The 20745-nt window shown below is 46.6% G+C and overlaps 1 protein-coding gene across 6 annotated transcripts in view; it reads right to left on the bottom strand.

The window, feature by feature from the left end:
* PXDN (peroxidasin) overlaps window positions 1-20745 on the bottom strand; it is a 112987-nt gene that overhangs the window by 49546 nt on the left and 42696 nt on the right. For 4 of the 6 annotated variants that reach the window (XM_050753170.1, XM_050753168.1, XM_050753172.1 and 1 more), the window contains exons 2-6: window positions 12876-12947; window positions 11695-11766; window positions 6976-7047; window positions 3418-3489; window positions 2973-3044 (exon numbers count right to left, since the gene is read on the bottom strand). In XM_050753170.1, coding sequence (XP_050609127.1) covers window positions 2973-2983 — 11 coding nt within the window. In that variant the 5' untranslated portion in view covers window positions 2984-3044; window positions 3418-3489; window positions 6976-7047; window positions 11695-11766; window positions 12876-12947. The remainder of the gene's footprint in view (window positions 1-2972; window positions 3045-3417; window positions 3490-6975; window positions 7048-11694; window positions 11767-12875; window positions 12948-20745) is intronic. The other 2 variants (XM_050753169.1, XM_050753167.1) reach the window with 1 other exon arrangement.

The following is a 20745-nucleotide window of genomic DNA, read 5'->3' as shown; positions in this document are numbered from 1 at the left end:
TGGGAGGGGAGGGCTGCATCTCCCGGCTGGGGTTCACACCTAAGTTTCCTGAGGTCCAAGCTCACCTGGAAAGTTTCCAGTGAGTGGCACATCCTGTCCCAACAAGGGAAGCACGGGCAGGATGTGCCTCACCCTGGGAAAAGTATTGTCTCCGCACACGGGGAAGAAGCTGTCTGGGGGCAGAGGAGTTCCAGGTAGCAAACACAGGCTACAGGACAAGGGCTGGAAGCGGCTGGCAGCTGGATGTGAGACTGAGAGGTGACCACATGCTAGCAGCCCTCGCTCCCGGCACCTTCTCAGCCTCGGCGTCCACTCTGGTGGTGCCTGAGGAGCCCTTGAGCCCGCCACCGCTAGAGTGGACGCCGAGGCCGAGAGTGAGGGCTGCTAGCATGTGGTCACCTCTCAATCCAGGACAGCCGGGTGGGATGGGGTCCCCAGGCCCCTCCAGCCGGCCTGCGCACTGGGAGGGGTGCGCACTGGGGTGGAGCCCACAGACGTTCGTGCCATTTGCTGGGGGAGAAGCCTGGCCCTCCTCCTCATGGGTGGAATTCAGTCTGCGAGGCAGGAAGCCCACTGGCGGGAAACACATTCTCTTGCTTTGCTAAGGGTCTCTGTTTCCCCCACTTTTTTTCCTTTTTACCCAATAATTCCCATTTTTCTCACTCTTCAAATAGTCTGCGAGCCTAAATTTTTGTGGCCACGTAACAAGGACCCCATCTTTCGCTGAACTAAGAAAAAGTCCTGCAACAGACGTGCTCACTATTAACCCTGGATGAGGTGGCCCCAGGTCACTCCCCAGATGGGGATGGGACCCCGAGAGGTGCTCACCAGGGCGGCAGGGTGAGGGCATCACTAGGGGCCGACGTTGGCTCCAGGAGGGGAAGGGGAGGCTACACCTCCCATCTGAGGTTCTCCTGGACATGAGCCCAGAGGGGACAGGAACACAGAACTGGCCTCATGACCAGAATCACCCTTTCCCACGTGAGCAGGTGCACAGCTCTCAGGTGAGGAGGCTGTGAGGAGGACAGTGTCAGCCACGTGCCCAGGGCACCCAACCTGTGCCCACAGCTGAAGGTCAGTACAGGACCATGGGCACATGCAAGACCTGGATGGTCACGGTCCGGTATGTGACATCCGGCCAGTCGGTCCTGGCTGAGCGAGCTGCTCCGGGCACCCGAGGAAGCAGAGGATCCCCAACCTTCATCTGCTCTGAAGCAGAGACGGCTATTCAGGAGGTCTGGAGAGGTGGGGCAGCTGGCGCGCCCTCCTCAGCCTGGGGCCCCTCAGGGACGTGAGGTTAGAGACTGCTCCCAGCAGACAGCAGCCAGGACACAGCGTGCCCTCTAGATGCAGCTCTGTACATCTAACACAGCATCTCAGTCTGGGGTTGCAGTGTTCGAGCACCTCTAGTAAAGTGAGCAAACAGGAGAGGGGGACCTTGCCAGATACCCAAAGAGGGGCTGAGAACAGAGGGAAGGCAGCTGTCAGCATCATCCAGGCTGTTACCAGTCTGCCCTAAACTTGGCTACTTTCTAGAGCATTTATCTGGTAAATTTCTTTCTACTCTCTGTTATCTATCAAATATGGAAATATTCATCCCATCTTCCTACTCAGGATGTAGCTTTTAGTTTGGCTTGTGATATCTTTATCCTAAAGAAAAAAAAATCACAAACAGTCCTGAAGGTCTACGTTTTACTCCACTTCATTTCACTGAATAGATAAAACACACACCGTAAGCCCACTCTAGAGTCAGGCTTGTCTCCTGGCATTTTCTGTTTCTTTCTAGGTCTAGTTCATTGCATATACTCAGTACTATTTAACTGAAAATAATGGCTCAAGACCATGAAGGAAAACACAAAAAGAATGTCACAACTTTCTCCGCCAGTAATAAAATGCCTTAATTACAAGAAATAGCTCAGTATAAGGAAGAAGTATATTTGGAAGCCTTAAAAAATGGGTGGGATTACGGGTGCAGTGGCTCATGCCTGCCATCCCAGCACTTTGGAAACCCGAGGCGGGTGGATCACCTGAGGTCAGGAGTTCAAGACCAGCCTGGCCAACATGGTGAAACCCTGTCTCTACTAAAAATACAAAAATTAGCCAGGCATGGTCGCACGTGCCTGTAATCCCAGCTACTAGGGAGGCTGAGGCACGAGAATCGTTTGAACCCAGGAGGCAGAGGTTGCAGTGAGGTGAGATCGAGCCATTGCACTCCAGCCTGGGCAACAAGAATAAAACTCTATCTCAAACAAACAAACAAAAAAAGGGTGGCGATCAGCCTCCTTAGTATGCTGTAGAAACAGAATACAGCACAGGGGTTCCTTCTACACTGGTTTTACTTCTACCAGTAAAGTATGCACTGGAATTAAAAATTAATTTGATGAATTTAAAGATGATTTTTTAAAATGTTGGCTGGGCATGGTGGCTCACGCCTGTAATTCCAGCACTTTGGGAGGCTGAGGTGGACAGATAACTTGAGCTTAGGAAATCAAGACCAACCCGGGCAACACGGCAAAACCCTGTCACAAAAAAAAGAAAGAAAGAAAAAAGAAAGAAAAACAAAAAAACACAAAATTACAAAACTTAGCTGGGCATGGTGGCATGTGCCTATAGTCCCAGCTACTCAGCTATTTGGGAGAACTGCTTCAGCCCGGGAGGCTGAGGCTGCAGTGAGCTGTGACCATGCCACCGCACTCCAGCCTGGGCAACAGAGCAAGACCCTATCTTGAAAAAAAATTTTTTTTAAGTCTTAATTGCCTATCAAAGGAGTAACTATTTGCCACATTGTCTGAGCCACATGTTTTTCATTTTGCTCTCTAATGGATCCAATCCACCCTCCATATATTCTCATTCTTTCAGAATCAGATTGTTATCAACATTTCACTACACTTGAAAAAGAACCAGGTGAATGGATAACAGAGAGAAGTAAGGATTTGCAGCAAAGGAAACACAAAAGGTATCATTATACTCACAATCTCTTCATAGATTCCAAGTGATTAAATGTCCCTGGTACTAAATGTGTAATCCGGTTGTTATGCAAAAATCTGTTGAAAGAGATTTTATAACAAACGAATTTTGAAAAATATGTCTTAAGATGTGTAGAAAAGAATATAAGCAGTCAAATATACATCAGCTTTTAAAAAATCTCAGTGATTACATTTATTTAATACAAACGAATCTGAAAACAATGTTCTTTACTCCAGCAAAGAAATGGATTTTTTTCCTATTTTATCAACACTTTCAATTAAAGAGAAAAATATAAGTCCTATTTCTAAATTGTTAGACTAGAAATATGGACTTTATATCAAAACAGTTTTCAGGTGTTTGGTGGATATTGACCTTAATCTAACCAAGCCAGTGACTGAGGCCTGGGCTCTGTGAATGGAAAGGCAGGAACAACACAAACACACAACTCACAGCCTCTCAAGCTTCGGGAGATGCTGGAACGACTCTGGGTCCAAAGTTTCTATCTGATTAAAGTGCAGGTATCTAGAGCAGTTAAAAGAAAAAAAAAAAACTATAACTTACAATTTAATTTATTTTCTTAGATCCAGATTTTTGCCCCCAATTTTTTTCCTAGTCATTTCAAATTCAGGTATCAATAGACAGCTCACTCACTAGACTTCCTACGTTGTATGAAAAACACATAAAATTGTCAAATGATTCGATAAATACAACTGAACACCAGGCACAGACGTCCACCCTAGTGACTGGGTAAGGGCGAGGGAGGCCCTAGAGGTGCTCACTGAGGTCCTCGACACCATGTCAGAACGGCCTGACTAGGCCATTTTCGCTTCCAAAATATATGGAAAAAAGCAAAAATCTAAAGCATAACTTTAATGATAGCACATACATAAATAGGTGAATACCTTCACTCAAATCTTTTAACTTGTATGAATTTGGCAGCGGCATCATCACATACTTGGGCAGAGAGTATACTGTCAGATACAAAGATACCCTTCAAGACCACAAAGGAAACACAAAAAGAACGTCACACGACTTTCTCCGTCAATCCTGAAGCGTTAAACAAGAGACCGTCTTTCCTCGGGTGTGTGATGGTACAGAATACCCAGTGTTTCTATTTCTTTCCATTTCACATGTCTCCATACTTCTACAATTTATACTTTTAGATATAACTCATTCTCTCTAATTTTTCCTGAATACGAAATTTCTCGTTTTGAAAAGCGGGCTTTTTCCTCGTAAGTCAAACACAAAGTCAGTCTTCTCGCTGGGGTGCTCTGCTGGGAGACCCCTCCTCCCACTCAGGTGTTCCCAGCAGCCAGCACACATTGTAAATGAGCACTTCTTCAGGAGGCCAAAACGAGTAAAGCAGCAGCATGCCAGCGTTCACAGGTCTTCAGAACTCCACAGAAAGGAAAAGTCTTCAGAACGCACGCCTGAGAATCAGGTCTGTGGACATTCTGAGAATACCGTCACCGCCAGGGCACCAGAGTGCGGCTGCCAGGGCCCCCTCATCCTGGGGCCAGCTCCCTGGGCAGCACCCACACAGGCCACACTGAGTCTCTGCGGACGCCTGCAGCCGGAGGGGCCCCCAAACGCAGACTGTCCCTGCCCCTTGTCCCAGGACAGGTCTGTGCTCAGCACTGCGCACGAATGGGAAACACGAGGGAAGGAAAAACTGGAGCAGGAAGACAAGGAAAACCGCCGTGGGCGAGCATGACGGGCAAGCACCTGACGCGGGGGTCCCGAGGAAGGCGGAGCCCTACGTGATCCCTGGAGCCTCGTCTCTGCCGGGCAGTGTGCTGACAGAGCGCCTGTGGTTTCTTGGGGTCCTTGGTCTTTCGCAGCACACGCCAGTGTGAGACCCAGGCACCATCAACACACAGTGGCCGTGAGCTGCTCAGCGAGGCTTCAGTGCAGGCAGGCAGGGGTGGAGTCTCCCAAGCAAAGCCCAGAAGGATGAGGAGGTGCTGACCAAGGGAAGGAAAGGGGGGATTTCAAGCCCCACGGAGAGTGGTGGGTGTAAAAATCCCTCCACCTGGACTCTGCAATGCAGGCTGGCCAGGGGGACGGCTGAGCGTGTGGGACTTGGCACCTGCTGCATGGGTGCTACAGGAAATGACGGGCCAGGGTACACAGGATCTTAGAGAGGCCGGGGCTCCGGCAGCCTGGGGTGTCCTTCACCCCTCCCTGAACAGCTGAGGAAACAGGACCAAAGACAGGAAATGACTCCCCAAGTACACCGAGATCATCACTGAATTCAAACGCGTTTCCTGCCTGGCCAGGTGTGTTTTCTGTCCTGTGTCCACAGCTGCCTAAGGAGCTTTTCTGGATCAGGGATACTCAGTTCCCCCAGGACAGCATCTGCGGGCTCTAGGGTATTCCTGCATTCCGGTCTCCCAGTGTCACCAGGAATGCATGTTTTCAATAGCTCAGGGCTATACAGCCGATCGGGGGAAGGGGTGCAGTTAGCCAGGGTCCGGCACAAGCCGTCCTCCCTGGACACATAGCCTTTGCCCAAGTCTCTCACTGAGGTCTGGTGGACTCGCTTATCCCCTCCCCAGCAGTTCCCTGCCCGAGGGCGGGGGCCGGGCTGCCCTCAGGCTCGCTATACAGCGTTTAATGAATGGAACCCATCACAGCGCCAGAGACCCCAGGGCTCACCTAACCCTGGGTGCTAAAGGCAGCCTGGCCAGCTCATAAAGCCCCCGCATCATCCAAAATTTCAGCGAACACCTACTTGGCGATTCACAGACGCCCTTCCTCGTTCAGCCTCAGGTTTCTCCCCTGACTTGCCCTTTCCTTCCTTAAAAATAACACTGGACTCACTCAGCACAAAGCCAGATGAGGGTTTTCCAATCCATTCAGGATCGAAGAACTGTCTGCTACGAAGATGTTCTCGCCCCCACTGAGTGACACGCTTGCTGGATATGAGAGCTTGCTCCTTTGCAAGCTCTCCCTACATGTGGGGGTTCCCTGCATACCTCCATGTGTTTCTGCAATGAGGTGCACTGTCCCTCTCCGCAGAGACAGACAATCTCTTCCCAAATCTACCCACGCCCTGTCCGTGCTCACTTGAATCAACACGCACTTTCAGAAACATGAGCACTATGGGTCCTCGGGATGCACAGTCCCAGAGTGGTCTCTCCCCCGCACCGCCTGGCCTCAAACTCTCTGACAACATCGCTGTGTCCAGTCACCCAGTGACCCGTGACCAGAGATCAGCAGCTGTGGCAGGAGGACGTCACACTGCATCACAGCAAACAGCTGCTTTCATCCACATTCCTAAAACCGTGACAACTTGCAACTCCCCAGGAATGGGCTCAGCTTGCCGAGTGAAAGGTGACTGGCCGAGCAAACAAACCAGGACAAATCCTCCTTTTTACCAGGACATTGTAATGAAAAATCAACATGCTGACTTCACAGCAAAGTACGACTTCACAGCAAAGTACGACTTCACGGGCGGCCAAGGGAACTAGGAGTGTTTCATTACACGCTGCACACACTAACCAGAACTACAAGGGAAAAAGGGTTTTCTCCAAAATAAGGGCATCACAATTGAAAAAATTCAGCCCATGGGTTCAGAGTCATAATGAGGAACAATGAACGAGGCAAACAGCCCTCTGCTCCCCGGGCACCCTGGACATTTCCCCTGCGAAGGACGCCTTGATTGGACTTGTGCGCCTGCCTGTCTCTCCTCTAAGTTGTGACAGGGATGCCACTGATCTTACTGTCCTTGGCGTCAGGAGAGCACGGCCCAGGGTCTGGTGCCACCATAGAGGAAACCAGTGATGCATCCTGAGGGGTGGGTGGAAGGCTGGCTGGGTGGAAGGCGGGGAGGAGGACGAATGACTCGCCCATGCCTGTTTTTCCGTCATCATGCACGTACTCCCCGCACCTCAGGTAGCATAGTCATGCATCATGCAAACAGCTAGCTCAGTTGACTGGTCCCTACAAGAGGAAAAGAGCCAGGCGGCATCCAAGAACTAAAGCATGAAGAGAGGAGGCACTTACAGTTGCTCTAGAGAGGCAAGTCCCTTAAATGCTTGCCTGTCAATTGACTGGATCTCATTCTTGTACAGATAGCTGAAACAAGAAACACGGGGCGTTAGCACACAGACAGGAGGTCGAACTTCAGACGGAAAAGAAGAATTAAATTGACACGCGGAGACAGTTTTACAATTAATGACTGTATTCGAATGCAAACAAACCGTCTGCACAGTGAGTACAGAGTGCCTCTCCCAAGGGCTTCCCTTCCCTCAGATCTCAAGTGGGCCAAAAGCAACTGGTGCCGACTGAAGGCGATCAAACCACTGCGACGGGTTTTTCAGGCAATTCGCTGACCTTAGACTATGGCTAATGAATTGTTGACAATACATTTGCTTCAAAGCCTGAAGAAGATAAAAACCATTTTCCACAGACATGTGTAATGCGCTGGTGGTAAGATTCTATAACTGATATTGATACATCTCTAAAATACCTAGGAATAATTTGGGGCATATGAAGACCGAATGTGTCCTGAATAACTCACCCCTAGAATCGCATTCTTAGAAAACAGAAGCAATAGAGGCATATTGGAAGAGTCACACAGTTGGCCTGGCGCTTGTCTTTGTGTAAAATGGTGGAAAATCTCAACAGAAGAATCGTATTTCCTAACATGTGACCTTGGAATGTCAGTGTCCATAAAGGAAGCTCTGCCGGAACCCGCCCACACTCGCGCACTCCGGACCGTCTGGGGCTGTGCTGGCGCCGTGCGGCAGAGCCGAGTGGCCCCGGCAGAGACTGTGCAGCTCACAGAGGCCTGGTCCTGCACTGAAAACACCTGCCAAGCCTGACCTAACAGACGGAGGATGAGAATTTCCACACCAACGTATCACCACTCCAAAAAGAGCCACAAAACCATGTGCATTGTGCCCACCCATCTCGGACACGACTCGCCCTCAGCCAGTTTGCTTCACGACACAGCTCTAGGCCAGCAGCGTGGAAGAGCCCAAGGCGGCTGTGAATCTGTGTCCGTGCCCAGACTCGGGGAGACCTGCCACTACCGCTTCTTGGAATCCCTGGGCTCCATCTCTGACATAGGCAGATGGGCAAGTCAAAATCTATGCTTTTCCTACTTGTCAAATTCAGGCAGACACGTCTCTTCAAAATTGATTATTTATGACTGGGTTTCACCTACTCGTTCCACTAAATAAACAACATTTTTTGTCTCAATGCTTATAGTATTATATAATTCATATCCAGAAGGGCCGAGTGTTTGATGGTAAGTTAATTACTATGTCTGGTGCAGGATCCAGTTTAACAGAACCAGCACTGCTAGCCTTACTTCTTACAGCCCATCTAAGTGGATCTCACATCCTCCCTCCATGCAGATTTGCAGAGCTGACTTCATAAAGAGTGACAAGCCTTGGCCAGGCGCGGTGGCTCACGCCTGTAATCCCAGCACTTTGGGAGGCCGAGACGGGAAGATCACAAGGTCAGGAGATCGAGACCATCCAGGCTAACACGGTGAAACCCCGTCTCTAATAAAAATATTAAAAAACTAGCCGGGCATGGTGGCGGGTGCCTGTAGTCCCAGCTACTCGGGAGGCTGAGGCAGGAGAATGGCGTGAACCCGGGAGGTGGAGCCTGCAGTGAGCCGAGATCGCGCCACTGCCCTCCAGCCTGGGCCACAGAGCAAGACTCTGTCTCAAAAAAAAAAAAAAAAAAAGTTACAAACTTAACACGAACCACTCAGAGCTCCCCAGTGACCGAGGGCCCAGTGCCCACAGCAGAGGCCTGACACGGTTGTTACTTCTCTGGGCTGCATGTGTGGGAATCCTTGACCTTCCACTTAATGCCTGGGCCTCAAGTTTCCTCTTCTCTAAAATGGACAGAAATCGTTGAGATTAGTGTGTAAATATGTGTGTGTATACATTTATCTCTTACAAAATGGCCCCACACACATTAACTGCTGTTCACATGGGAGTTGTTACTATACTTCTGGAGAAGGCAGGTTTAAATGTAATTTTCTGTGCCCATTTCTTTAAAAAGAGAAACAAAAACAAAGTATCAATGAGAACATCGTTTTAGAGGCATTTTAAAAAATGAAAGGGAATCTTTTTAAAGAATACACAGGACAATTGAATCAAACTGACATGTATGAATGTGTGTTTATAAAGACATTGGGATGTAACTTGTTTTCATGAGCATAGGTGGGTATTGGCTGGGTGCGGTGGCTCACGCCTGTAATCTCAGCACTTTGGGAGGCCAAGGTGGGTAGATCACCTGAGGTCAGGAGTTCGAGATCAGCCTGACCAAAATGGTGAAACCCCGTCTCTACTAAAAATACAAAAAATTAGCCATGCGTGGTGGCGAACGCCTGTAATCCCAGCTCTTCAGGAAGGTGAAGCAGGAGAATCTTTTGAACCTGGGAGGTGGACGTTGCAGTGAGCTGAGATCACACCACCGCACTCTAGCCTGGGCAAGAAGAGGGAAACTCCATCTCCAAAAAAAAAAAAAAAAAAAAAAAAAAAAAAAAAGGGTGAGTATTGATCATAATAATAAATTGTGATTTTCTACTTCATCATAGAGTTGACCTATGAACGAGTCCTAACTGTCTCAAGAAATAATTTCACTAAGAAATGTGAACTAAAGGGAAGGCTTATGCCTGACTAGAAGTAATTGGAGTTCCAAGAAATAAGAACTACTCAACCTCTACAAGTATATTTTGGTACTGACTCCCTATAGAAGGCTGAAATAATCAATAAATTTCAAGAGAGTTCTTCAGCATTTAGATTGTACACAGTTTAAATCACAGCATTTAAGTCTTACACAGTTTCCTAAATCAGCACTTATCAAATGTTCTCCACCAATGAGCGCTGAGGAGGCGGAGGCTGCGGTGCTGTGGAAAGAGGTCCCCGGGCCTCTCTGCACAGCTCCCTCCTCTGCCCTGGTCTTTAGTCCATTTCTGAGTCATGACCCCCCAGTCTGTGCTCCCTCCACCCCAGTGATCTGTGTCCTCCGCCGCCAGGGACACCGCAGTTTGTTACCGAGGGAGCGAGGGAAGAGTGTGGAGTGCAGGCGCTCAGAGAGCCGCTGTGCAGCAGATGAGGTCGGACGAGGGTCGTTGAAAAGAGATCAGTGAAAACAGAGCATCCCAACAACTCCACTGTGAACACGTTTGCTGAGTGCATAGTAAGTTGCTCTTAATAATTCAAAACCAGTGACAAAAAACAAAATAATATTAAAAAACCTGTTAAACCTATTACACACACATATACACACACAAGGAATGCTGGCTATCAGCTGACCGGATCTCCTTTCCAGGAAACAAAAGCCCTCTTCTGGAAATTGCACAACACTCGAAATACAAAAAAAAAGGGAGGGGGAGCATAAATTAACCAATAAAAGATGTGTCTCATTTTAGAAATGTGGGACAAGGCTTAGTCATGTTTATATGAAATTAAAAATTAACATCCTATGCCACAATGATGGAGGGGAGAGTGTGTATGTAACACTGACAAGTATCTTCACAGAGGCAATTATTTTAATAAACAGAGTTAAAGGCAGCTCTGTAATTAACAGTCATAGACACAGCTAGAATCAAAACAGATTTCAGAGTATACATCAATAATAACAACACAACTTTGTTTTAAGAATCAAAAAACCTAGAGCATTAGGACAAATACCTAATGCACGTGGGGCTTAAAACCTAGATGATGGTTGATGGGTGCAGCCAAGCACCATGGCACGCGTATACCTATGTAACAAACCTGCACGTTCTGCACATGTAGCCCAGAACTTAAAGTAAAATAAAAAACAAATCAAAATAACTTAAACATTTTTAGGTTCACATATGATAAAAACTTCCAATAAAAATGGCTGAAATAAATAATTTTTATTAAAAATAACTCTCTTTGGAAAGTGACTAAGTCTTAATAATCTAAAAGCACATGACACACCCTTCTACTCCGAGTGTTTTACTTCAACCTTTCCAATTTTATAGCAAGTATGTGTGTGACTGAGACTAAACCAGGAAGCTCATTTTCTAAACTGCAAAACTGATCTCAATGAGCAAAAGATGTGTTAAATGAAAATAAATAGATTAAACTCAGTTTTTAAAAGTGAAATAAAATTCACACAAAAATAAGAGGTGAAGTCACTTAGCGGAAGACAAGACGATCTGCAGGAATGAGTGACATTGCACCGGGGTGAGTTATTTCGATTTTACACGTCACCTGCAGCAGGAATGAGTGACATTGCACCGGGGTGAGTTATTCCGATTTTACATGTCACCTGCAGCAGGAATGAGTGACATTGCACCAGGCGAGTTATTCCGATTTTACACGTCACCTGCAGCAGGAAAGACAACTGGAAACTATTCTGACAGCTGATACTCTGCAACACACCTGTCAGCTGTTCATATCAGCAACTCACTTAGCATCGCTTTCCCCTCTGGAAACATCATCATTATTTCTAAAGGGATTTTCAAAGGCTGTGCATTTTAACTTTATGCAATCCACTTTACTAAGGCTTAGTGATGAAACATTAAAAATCACATAATGTAGCACTTTGTATCAATGACAACCTGTTTTTATAATCCCAGCTAAATTTTTACTCACCTTCTGAAAATAAAACTTCTTTTAAATGAATATATTTATAATAATTCATAAACAGCATGAAATTTAGCTCTATTTTTAAGTAATCTAGATACCGTAAGCTTTTAGGTTAAAGAACTGATCATTAACTTACAGATATTTTAAATTTTCCAAGTCTTCAAATGCTCCACTAGGGATCCTCTTGATCTGATTATTATTGAGAAGCCTATGAAACAAGAGTCAATAAGAATTTTAAAAAACAACAGAAAACAAACTTCAAAGTTGTGTTAAAACATTCCAACAGCCTTGGAAAAGGCCATGTAACAATTCAGTTACAGACTTGCCATCAACATTCAATGAATGCTGAATTCATAGGACAAAACACAGCTTTAGCGTTTAACCATCATGGTGGAAAAGTTGCTCTGCAATGCTGTCCGTATTCCACAGTTACCACCTTTTGATACGGTGGAGAAAAAATTCCTTCTCTCCTACAGAAGGGAGTTTGTATCTTTATCCTGCTGTCTCTTAGGTTTTCTGTTTTAACCAGGACTGTGGCCAGTGCTAAGGCAGTCATGGTGGGAGGGTGGTGTGGGCAGACAGACGTGCCAGGAAAGGTGGGCCCTGTGGCCCGTGCTCCATTCATGTGCACAGACAAGGGCCTGGGGTGAGAGGCCCCAGGCCCCTTGCTCTCCAGGGTCAACAGTGGACAGGTGGCCCAGGCAGTCCCATGTTCCCCATGACCCTGCCCTTATGCCACTGTGCTCAGTCCTGGTGCAGAAGGGAACCAGCTTCCACTGCACTGGGCGTGCCCTGCAGAGCCGGAGGTCTGCACAGCAACACTGGACCTGGCCCTGCCTGCTCCCTCAGGGCATCATGGGACTGCCTTGAACCCTCACTTCAGTCCACTCCACACTCAGAAGCAGCACTGTCCTGCTCAACCTTGCCACGGAGGAGGTGCAAGAGCACACAGAGGTCAGCCTGACCCAGCAAGGGCAGAGTGATTCTGGAGCAAGTGACCCATAGGAAGGCCAGGGACAAGTTTTGCGGTCGGTCAGCATGGGTCCCAATCAACATGCAATGGCCAGGCACACAGCCATGAGACGAGAAATACAGTGGCCACAGTCCTGGCATTCACCGTCCTGGCATTCACCGTCCTGGCATTCACCGTGCTGGCATTCACCATCCTGGCATTCAGGTGCATTTTTCAGCCTCACTTTTCTGTTCTACTTTTCCCCACCCATGCCCACTGATTGTGGACGATGAGTTCTACCCACAGGTAAATAATGTAATGATTTCTATTTTTCTATTAGTTTCCAATAGAATATTTCCACTCACAATGTGTTCAAGTTCCTCAGCCGCCTGAATGCCCCAGGTTGGATCTCTCTGATTCTGTTAAAGCGAAGATCTCTGTGAAGAAACAAGAAAGGTATTATTATGTGAAAAAAAAACTATAAACACCGCTACACCTTTGCTGTTCTTAGTCAGTTTCAAAACAGTGACAACGCATTTAAAATATTCAACCATCCAGTTCACTCCTTAAATGAGTCTTCTTTTTCACTGAGGCTAATAAGTGTATGAATACTTATCTGAATGATGGAACAACAGTCTCACACTACAGAATTTTTAAAAACAGTAATTATGGGGAGAAAAATTACATAAACTACCTAAACACCCTATCTTTGGTAAACCACTGGAAAATGTCATGTCGATAAGTCTTAGGATAATAAACACAGGTTAGGTGTGATGACATTCAAGAAGAGAGTCGCACCACCTGTGGAACTGAGTAAACACCTTAGAGTTTACTCCAGTGATTTCATGAGCTGGAATTCGGCTGTTCCTTAGTCAATGACCTCAAAGTGTTACCTTCATGAGATTTAAACTGAATGTCTCAAAATCACGACAGTGAATTCAGCTAACTGGGAAAATAGGCTTTCTCACATATGGGTTTTACCCTAATGGTTCCAAATAGGTATTTTCATTACATTAAACTTCCACTGTTATTTATTTATATTTATTTATATTTCGGGGGTGGAGAGAGGATCCGAATAGCCCATGAGAGACCAGAGAGTATGCCAGAATCGACACAGACTGAATCTGGTGCTGGAAGGAGAAACACTTTGATTCCTGATGATCTGATGCTCAGGCAGAGCAAGCTGGGAGGCCCCGACCACGGAGGTCACAGGCCGCAGCATCAGGCAGAGCAAGCTGGGAGGCCCCGACCACAGAGGCCACGGGCCGTGGGCAGCACAGGTAGTCAGGTCAGAGGCCTGAAGGCAGCGACAGGAAGTGCAGACATGCAGAGGCGTCCGCTCTACCCTTGTAGACTGCCCATCCCAGCTTGAATTAAAACTATAAATTGAACAAGTATAGAAACCACTGAAAAATAAACAGAAAGACCAATTTCTTTATCAAATACTCAGGAAAATTAAAATTCCTTACGCATAGGTCCAGTCCCTTTTCATATCGTCCAGCAGGGATTGGTACGGGTTGAACTGTGTCTCCCGAAATCCACTGGGCTCACCCCCAGGGCCTCAGACGTGACTATGTTTGGTCATTAGGGTATCATAGGTAAGGTCAGGGCATTAGGGTATCATAACAGAAAATGTTTATAACCTTCTAAGGAATCTGATTACCCTATACCAATCACTGTCAGTAGTTTGCAAAACTAGTTTATGTTCTACAAACTAAGTTCTAGTTTATGGTTCAACAAGATACTTCGAAAAAACTATCTGTGTCACTGACAGTAACAGCGTCCAGCCTAGAGGTCAGCGAATTAAATGTGTCCCTCCCAGGGCTGCCCCATGCTGTGGGTCAAGTTCTCCTGGAGGAGAAGGGGAAGGCGGCTCCCCTCTGCCCATCCGGCTCTCCTGGGCATCATTCCACACTGCGCCCTCGCACCCGGGTTCGCTTTCCTCAGTGATACCCACTGTCCACCAACAGTCTCCTCACACGCACCCTCCCCTTGCACTGCCATGCTCCTTTTTAAACAGATGAGATTTTAATTTACATTCACATTCAGAATAGCACTAGTGGCTCCACGTACTGTCCACATAGGAGCTGCTGAAAGTCAGAGCCACCGAAACTGGGAGGTGTTGCTGGAGGAAGACACGGGCGGGGAAAGCAGCCATCCAGGATACTCACTCATTCAGTACAGAAAACACAGACCAAGTACAGATCAGGAGAGAATTCTGACCAGCCATAATTTCGGGATAAACAAATGATTGCAAAGAAGCTCCTGTACCTGAGACACAGCAAGCTGAGGGGCTTCCCAGCATTTGAACAGGTAAGAAAGGCTGTCCTGAGGCTGAGCCACGCATCACGGCTTAGAGCAGAAATCAACCCCAACCACATCTAATCCAGAAACCAAGCTGCTCGTCCAGAGCAGAGGATGGAGTGAGCCCCACTTGTTCTGGCTCCTCATTCCTCATGGGAACCCACACTCAAGGTACAGAGGAGGCAGCGGCAACAGCGTGGAAGCTGGAAAGCAAGATGTGGACTCGGCTCCTGGAGCCTGGGAAGACGGCAGGAAGAGCTGCAAAACTACCCTCCCAACGACACGCAGACCCTTCCCCAGATCTGAAGTCGGTGCCACCAAAAACCTCTAGAGTGACGGACAGACAGGTGCTGTCCCACACACAAGGCCCTGTGCCCTGGGTCTGAGCGCCTGAGAGGTGGCCAGTGTTGAGTAAAAGTGCAAAACTCACACTGGACCTCAAGGACTTCCTACAAACAAATAGAACATAAATCCATCTTCAATAAGAGTTTATATTGAGTGCATGCTGAAACATGTACAAGTCTGGCATGCAGAGTTAAATAAAACATTTTTAAAATTAACTGTTTCTAATTTTTTCAGGAAGTGACCAGAAAATGTTAAATTACATAAGTAGTTCTCACCATATTTCTGTGGGATGGCACTGGTCGAGGTTAAGGGGACCATTTCACAACCTGCTCACAAGCAGTTAGACCTCCCACCACGTTCTTAGGCAGACCACTAAAAAAGACTTCTACTATGAAGAGGGTAAAACAGAGGGTCCCCTTTACTGCAAAGGGGGTTATCTTAGGCGACAAAGTGAAACAATAAAAAAAAAAAACCAAACTGAAATTCTAGAACTGAAAAATATGATAGCTGAAATGAAAAGCTCATTGGATGGACTTAACATTGAATACTGCAGAGGGGAGAGGACTTGGGAGCTACTCAACATTAGAAATGATCTAATCTGAGGAACAGGATGAAGAAACACTCATACACCAATATTTATACACGCACATATTCATCTGCATGTGTGTGTGTTTACATTTTCTCTCTGATACCACAGCACATGAAAGCAGCTAGAAAGATTTGTCACCAAACAGGAGCGTGTGGTGTTTGGGTGGGATGATTTACAACACAGCTACATCTGCACACGTTACAGGAGGGGACGTGGAGCTGCCTCAGAAACCCTCCTGTCCCAGAGCAACAGAAAGGGCACAGGGTCCAGGTTGTTGTGGCTCCATCCCCGAGAGACAAGCTCAGGGCATGAAGACACCACAGACACAGGAAGCCAATGTTTGTTTCAAATATGAACCCCAACTTTGAGGTCATGAAGACAAATGCAAGGGCTGATTTTTGCCTGAATATTTCTCACTTGCAAGATTCTAGAAACGTCAGGAGGGATCTGCCCTCCACAGAGCAGCCAGGATTCCGCTAAGCACTGTTTCATGGCACAAGTGGTTGGGAGCCTGTTACAAAAGCAAATTCTGGGCCCCACCCCAAATCTCCAGAATCAGAAACTCCGGGAGTGGGTCCCAGTAATGTGGGTTCTAATAAGATTTCCAGGTGATTCTAAGTAAGGTAAAGTTTGGAAGTCATTGTTCTTCGGGAATGCTGAAGACATAATGCAAATACACACTATGTATATTTTTAAGTGTGCGTGTGAGTAGATATAGGAAAAGCATTTGCACACGCATGCAAACACATAAACACTAGTAGCAGGCATTTGCTCATTTCCTCTGCATTTCTTCCACGTCTGATCCTTAACTTACTGGTCATCATTGACATAAAGCTTACAATAAATGTAAAGCTAAACTCTCCAATTAAAAAGTGCTTAAATTTAAGTGCCACATATAAGTGCTCCCCATTTTACAACTTTTAAAATAACCTTTGCACATGTCTGGGCAGAAAAAGACTGTGGGGAGGCATTTGATCCCTGCATTATGCACCTACATATGACTAAACAACTTGACAAACAGAATTATTATTTTAACAATCATAATAAATAGTTCCACAAATAATCCTAACTGGGGGAAAAAAACTTGCCCAAACTTTGAAGATTTAAAGACCACTTCAATAAGTCTTCCTTGGCTCTTCCCTGGGGCTTTGTGCTCCCACCCGGTCCTCCTGCAGTAATGTCTCCCGAAGGGGCTGCGGGGGCTGGAGAGGGACCCTAGGCAAATGTGGTCGCATGGCCCTAGCTGTGTGCCACATGCCAAAAGGCAGACCACTGGGTCACCTGCCCTCCGCAGCCGCAGGATAACTTCTGCCAACAAGCAAGGGGCTCTGGCACTCCCTCCATGAAGTAAGTTGGCATGATGAGCATAGAGACAGATTCTAGGAAGTTCCGGGAAACTGTAAGTGGCATGATTACTAAAGCAAGCGGAACACAGATGAACACTGAGGGCTAATATCAGACAGAGCATCCATGAACTCTTGCTGAAGCCAAGGCCAAAGCCCCAGGAGATTGTGATTAAAAATGCCACACCCCTGCCTGGGTAAGCACAAGGGGTACATCCCTTCTAAAGCCTGGGGCCCTAAACCATAAAGCGCCAATGACAGTAAGCAGCAGTGAACAAGGTCACAGAAGGATGAAGAGCTTATGTGTGAAAAGTCCTTCATAAACAGCAAACCTCTGTAAATATCCATCGTGAACACCCCCTGCAATTCCAGTGGGTCTTGTCAGCTCGTTCACTGAGCACACAAAGCACGTATCTGGGGCAACCTCTGAGCTAGGCAGCAGCACCTGCGCTTAGAGAAGATTGGTGTGTACAGGGAACCCTCGAGAGCTCTCAGAAATGACCACGGTAGGGCAAGGTCACCCCCTACTTCAGAGTGACAAAGGCACATCCTGAGGAAATGGCTAAGCACACTAAGGCAGAGCACATGAAGGTGGCTGACTGAGGGAAGGGAGGAGAGAATGAGATCCAGGTTAGAAGAAATCCCTTTTCTGGATAAATCGGAATTTAGAAACTAAGAAAGATCAGGTAATTTGCCTAAAGTCAGTCAGTCTGTAAGTGGCAGAACTAGAAATGCAATTAGAGTCAGCGCAGGGCTCTTTTCTCAGCATTAAAACTGCTCTCACTGAAAGCATTTCAAGAGGTTAATCCTCCCAGGTAGAGTCCACCAGACTCTGCCACTTACATTCAAGAGTTCTCCCAAGTGTTAGAGCAGAGCCGCTGCCTCTGACCTACTTAGAGAACGTGGACGCCAACACAAGCCCTCTCAAGTTTAAAGAGAAGCCTGCAATAACTATTAAGCATGAACTATGAATTTTTCAATTTAGAGTCTCAAAAACAGAACACAGATTCATTTACATTTTACATTTAAAAAGCAAGTGAAGTTCAAATCAAGGAGTTTTAGGGTAGTTTTTGTGTTTCCTTTTGTTTTGTTGTTAATGTTTCCATTATTCTCAAATCTTAATGTACTAAAAATCCTACCAGGAAAAAAAAAATGTTGAGAATTGTAGTGTTTGGAATGAAACATCAAAGTACAGGTTTACACTCAATATCAAAATCACAAGTCACTGCAGAACCACAGAATAGTTGAAGGTTAGAACTAAAAGGAAGCTTGGAGATCCAAGTTTCAATCTGATACCCTCCAGGGATTTTTGTCATTAGATTCCCTTTCACAGTAAACTAAAATGCACAGAACGCTCAGAAATGCTTCATTGAATCATGGCAAAGTTATGAATTCTAAAAAGCAGTCATTAAAGATCGTTTTATACAGTTTATTCTATTATAATACCTTCCATAATACTGATTTTTAAAATAAAACAATCTTGACTTTTCCCATATGCAAGTCTCAGATGTGTTTGAATCCATTTTTAAATATAAAATATTAAGAATTTGGCCGGGTGTGGTGATGGCTCACACCTGTAATCCTAGCACTTTGGGAAGTCGAGGCCGGCGGATCACCTGAGGTCAACAGTTCAAGACCAGCCTGGCCAACATGGTGAAACTCCGTCTTTACTAAAAATACAAAAAATGAGCCAGGCGTGGTGGTGTGCACTTGTAATCCCAGCAACTCGGGAGGCTGAGGTGGGAGAATCGCTTGAGCCTGGGAAGTGGAGGTTGCAGTGAGCCGAGATTGCACCATTGCACTCCAGCCTGGGCAACAAGAGCAAAACTCCATCTCACCAAAAAACAACAACAAAATAAATAAGAGTTTGCCAATTTGCCAACAAATTCAAAGTTACACACTATATTGTTCAGTTTGAAAACCAAAATTATCTCAATTATGGAATGAAAATTGACTCATGTCAGGGCATCAAAATTTAAGAAGTTACTTTTGGCCGGGCGCGGTGGCTCAAGCCTGTAATCCCAGCACTTTGGGAGGCCGAGACGGGCGGATCACAAGGTCAGGAGATCGAGAGACCATCCTGGCTAACACGGTGAAACCCCGTCTCTACTAAAAAATACAAAAAAACTAGCCGGGCGAGGTGGCGGGCGCCTGTAGTCCCAGCTACTCGGGAGGCTGAGGCGGGAGAATGGCGTAAACCCAGGAGGCGGAGCTTGCAGTGAGCTAAGATCCGGCCACTGCACTCCAGTCTGGGTGACAGAGCGAGACTCCGGCTCAAAAAAAAAAAAAAAAGTTACTTTCATGATGTGGCGACGAGAACTCTTGCCTTTTGTTCTTTCTTGTGCTAGTCGTGTAATATAGGCCTGTTTCTAACTAACAAGAGCCAGGAGTTACCTGCAAATATTCCCCACAAACTATGTATTTCAGAGGTGAATTGTCTTTATTCTCAATATTTTTTTATTGTGACTTTATCATTATTGTCTACATTTTTATTTTTATTTATTTATTTTTTTAACACAGAGTCTCACTCTGTTGCCCACGCTGGAGTGCAGTGGTGTGATCTCAGGTCACTGCAACCTCCGCCTCCCGGGTTCAAGTGATTCTCCTGCCTCAGCCTCCCAAGTAGCTGGGATTACAGGCACGTGCCACTGCATCCGGCTAATTTTTGTATTTTTAGTAGAGACAGGATTTCGCCTTGTTGGCCAAGCTGGTCTCCAACTCCTGACCTCAGGTGATCCACCCACCTCAGCCCCCCAAAGTGCTGGGATTACAGGCATAAGCCACCATACCCGGTCATTGTCTGGATTTTTTTTTTAAGTATTTTGTGCATCTTAACATGTTACCTAAGATTTTTGATCACATTTGGATCACAATGTTAAAAATCATCTTGAAGCTAATGGCAGAAGTATCTTCATTTTAAGCTCCTCATTAAGGCACAGGATTTCAACACAAATGTGCCGCCCTGAAGTAAATCACAGTGATGACATTGTGGTTCTTTGTCATTCGTGTTGCTCAGCAGTGAGAACACACAGGACACAGCAATACAAGCAAGGCCAGGCACTGTGGGAGGCCGAGGTGGGTGGATCACTTGAGGTCAGGAGTTAGGGACCAGCTTGGTCAACATGGTAAACCCTGTCTCTATTAAAAATATGAAAAATTAGCTGGGCGTGGTGGCGCACGCCTGTAATCCCAGTTATTCAGGAGGCTGAGGTGGGAGAATCGCTTGAACCTGGGAGGCAGAGGTTGCAGTGAGCTGAGATCGAGCCACTACACTCCAGCCTGGGCGACACAGCGAGACTGTCTCAACAACAACAAAAAACCAATACAACCCAAAGGCTCTTAGACTGCTGCTTCAGAGGAGCAAATATGCAAAGCGCTTTACTGATTTTAAAGGTCGGAATTATAGCCGATGCCCCACGCCCTCTCCCAGGATGAATACAGGACAGAAGCCCCCACCTCAGCCCCCCTGGGAAAGGCGGGAGGCTGAGTCCTACCTCCCCATCCCAGTCTCGCTGCAAGTGGGAGGCTGGGGGAGTTTGAAAAGCCGCATCCCAAAGCCAGGCCATGTGGTTTTCCATGAACATTTGCCTGACCTAAAATCGCTTCAGTGCCTCGTACTAAGGACTGCCTTTTGTCACTGAAGGAACACCCAGG

The sequence above is a fragment of the Macaca thibetana genome, chromosome 13 (assembly GCF_024542745.1).
Source record: "Macaca thibetana thibetana isolate TM-01 chromosome 13, ASM2454274v1, whole genome shotgun sequence".
In the NCBI taxonomy this organism is placed as follows: domain Eukaryota; kingdom Metazoa; phylum Chordata; class Mammalia; order Primates; family Cercopithecidae; genus Macaca; species Macaca thibetana.
Note: the sequence above shows the minus strand (reverse complement) of the source record. Positions and strands in the feature narration are given on the sequence as shown.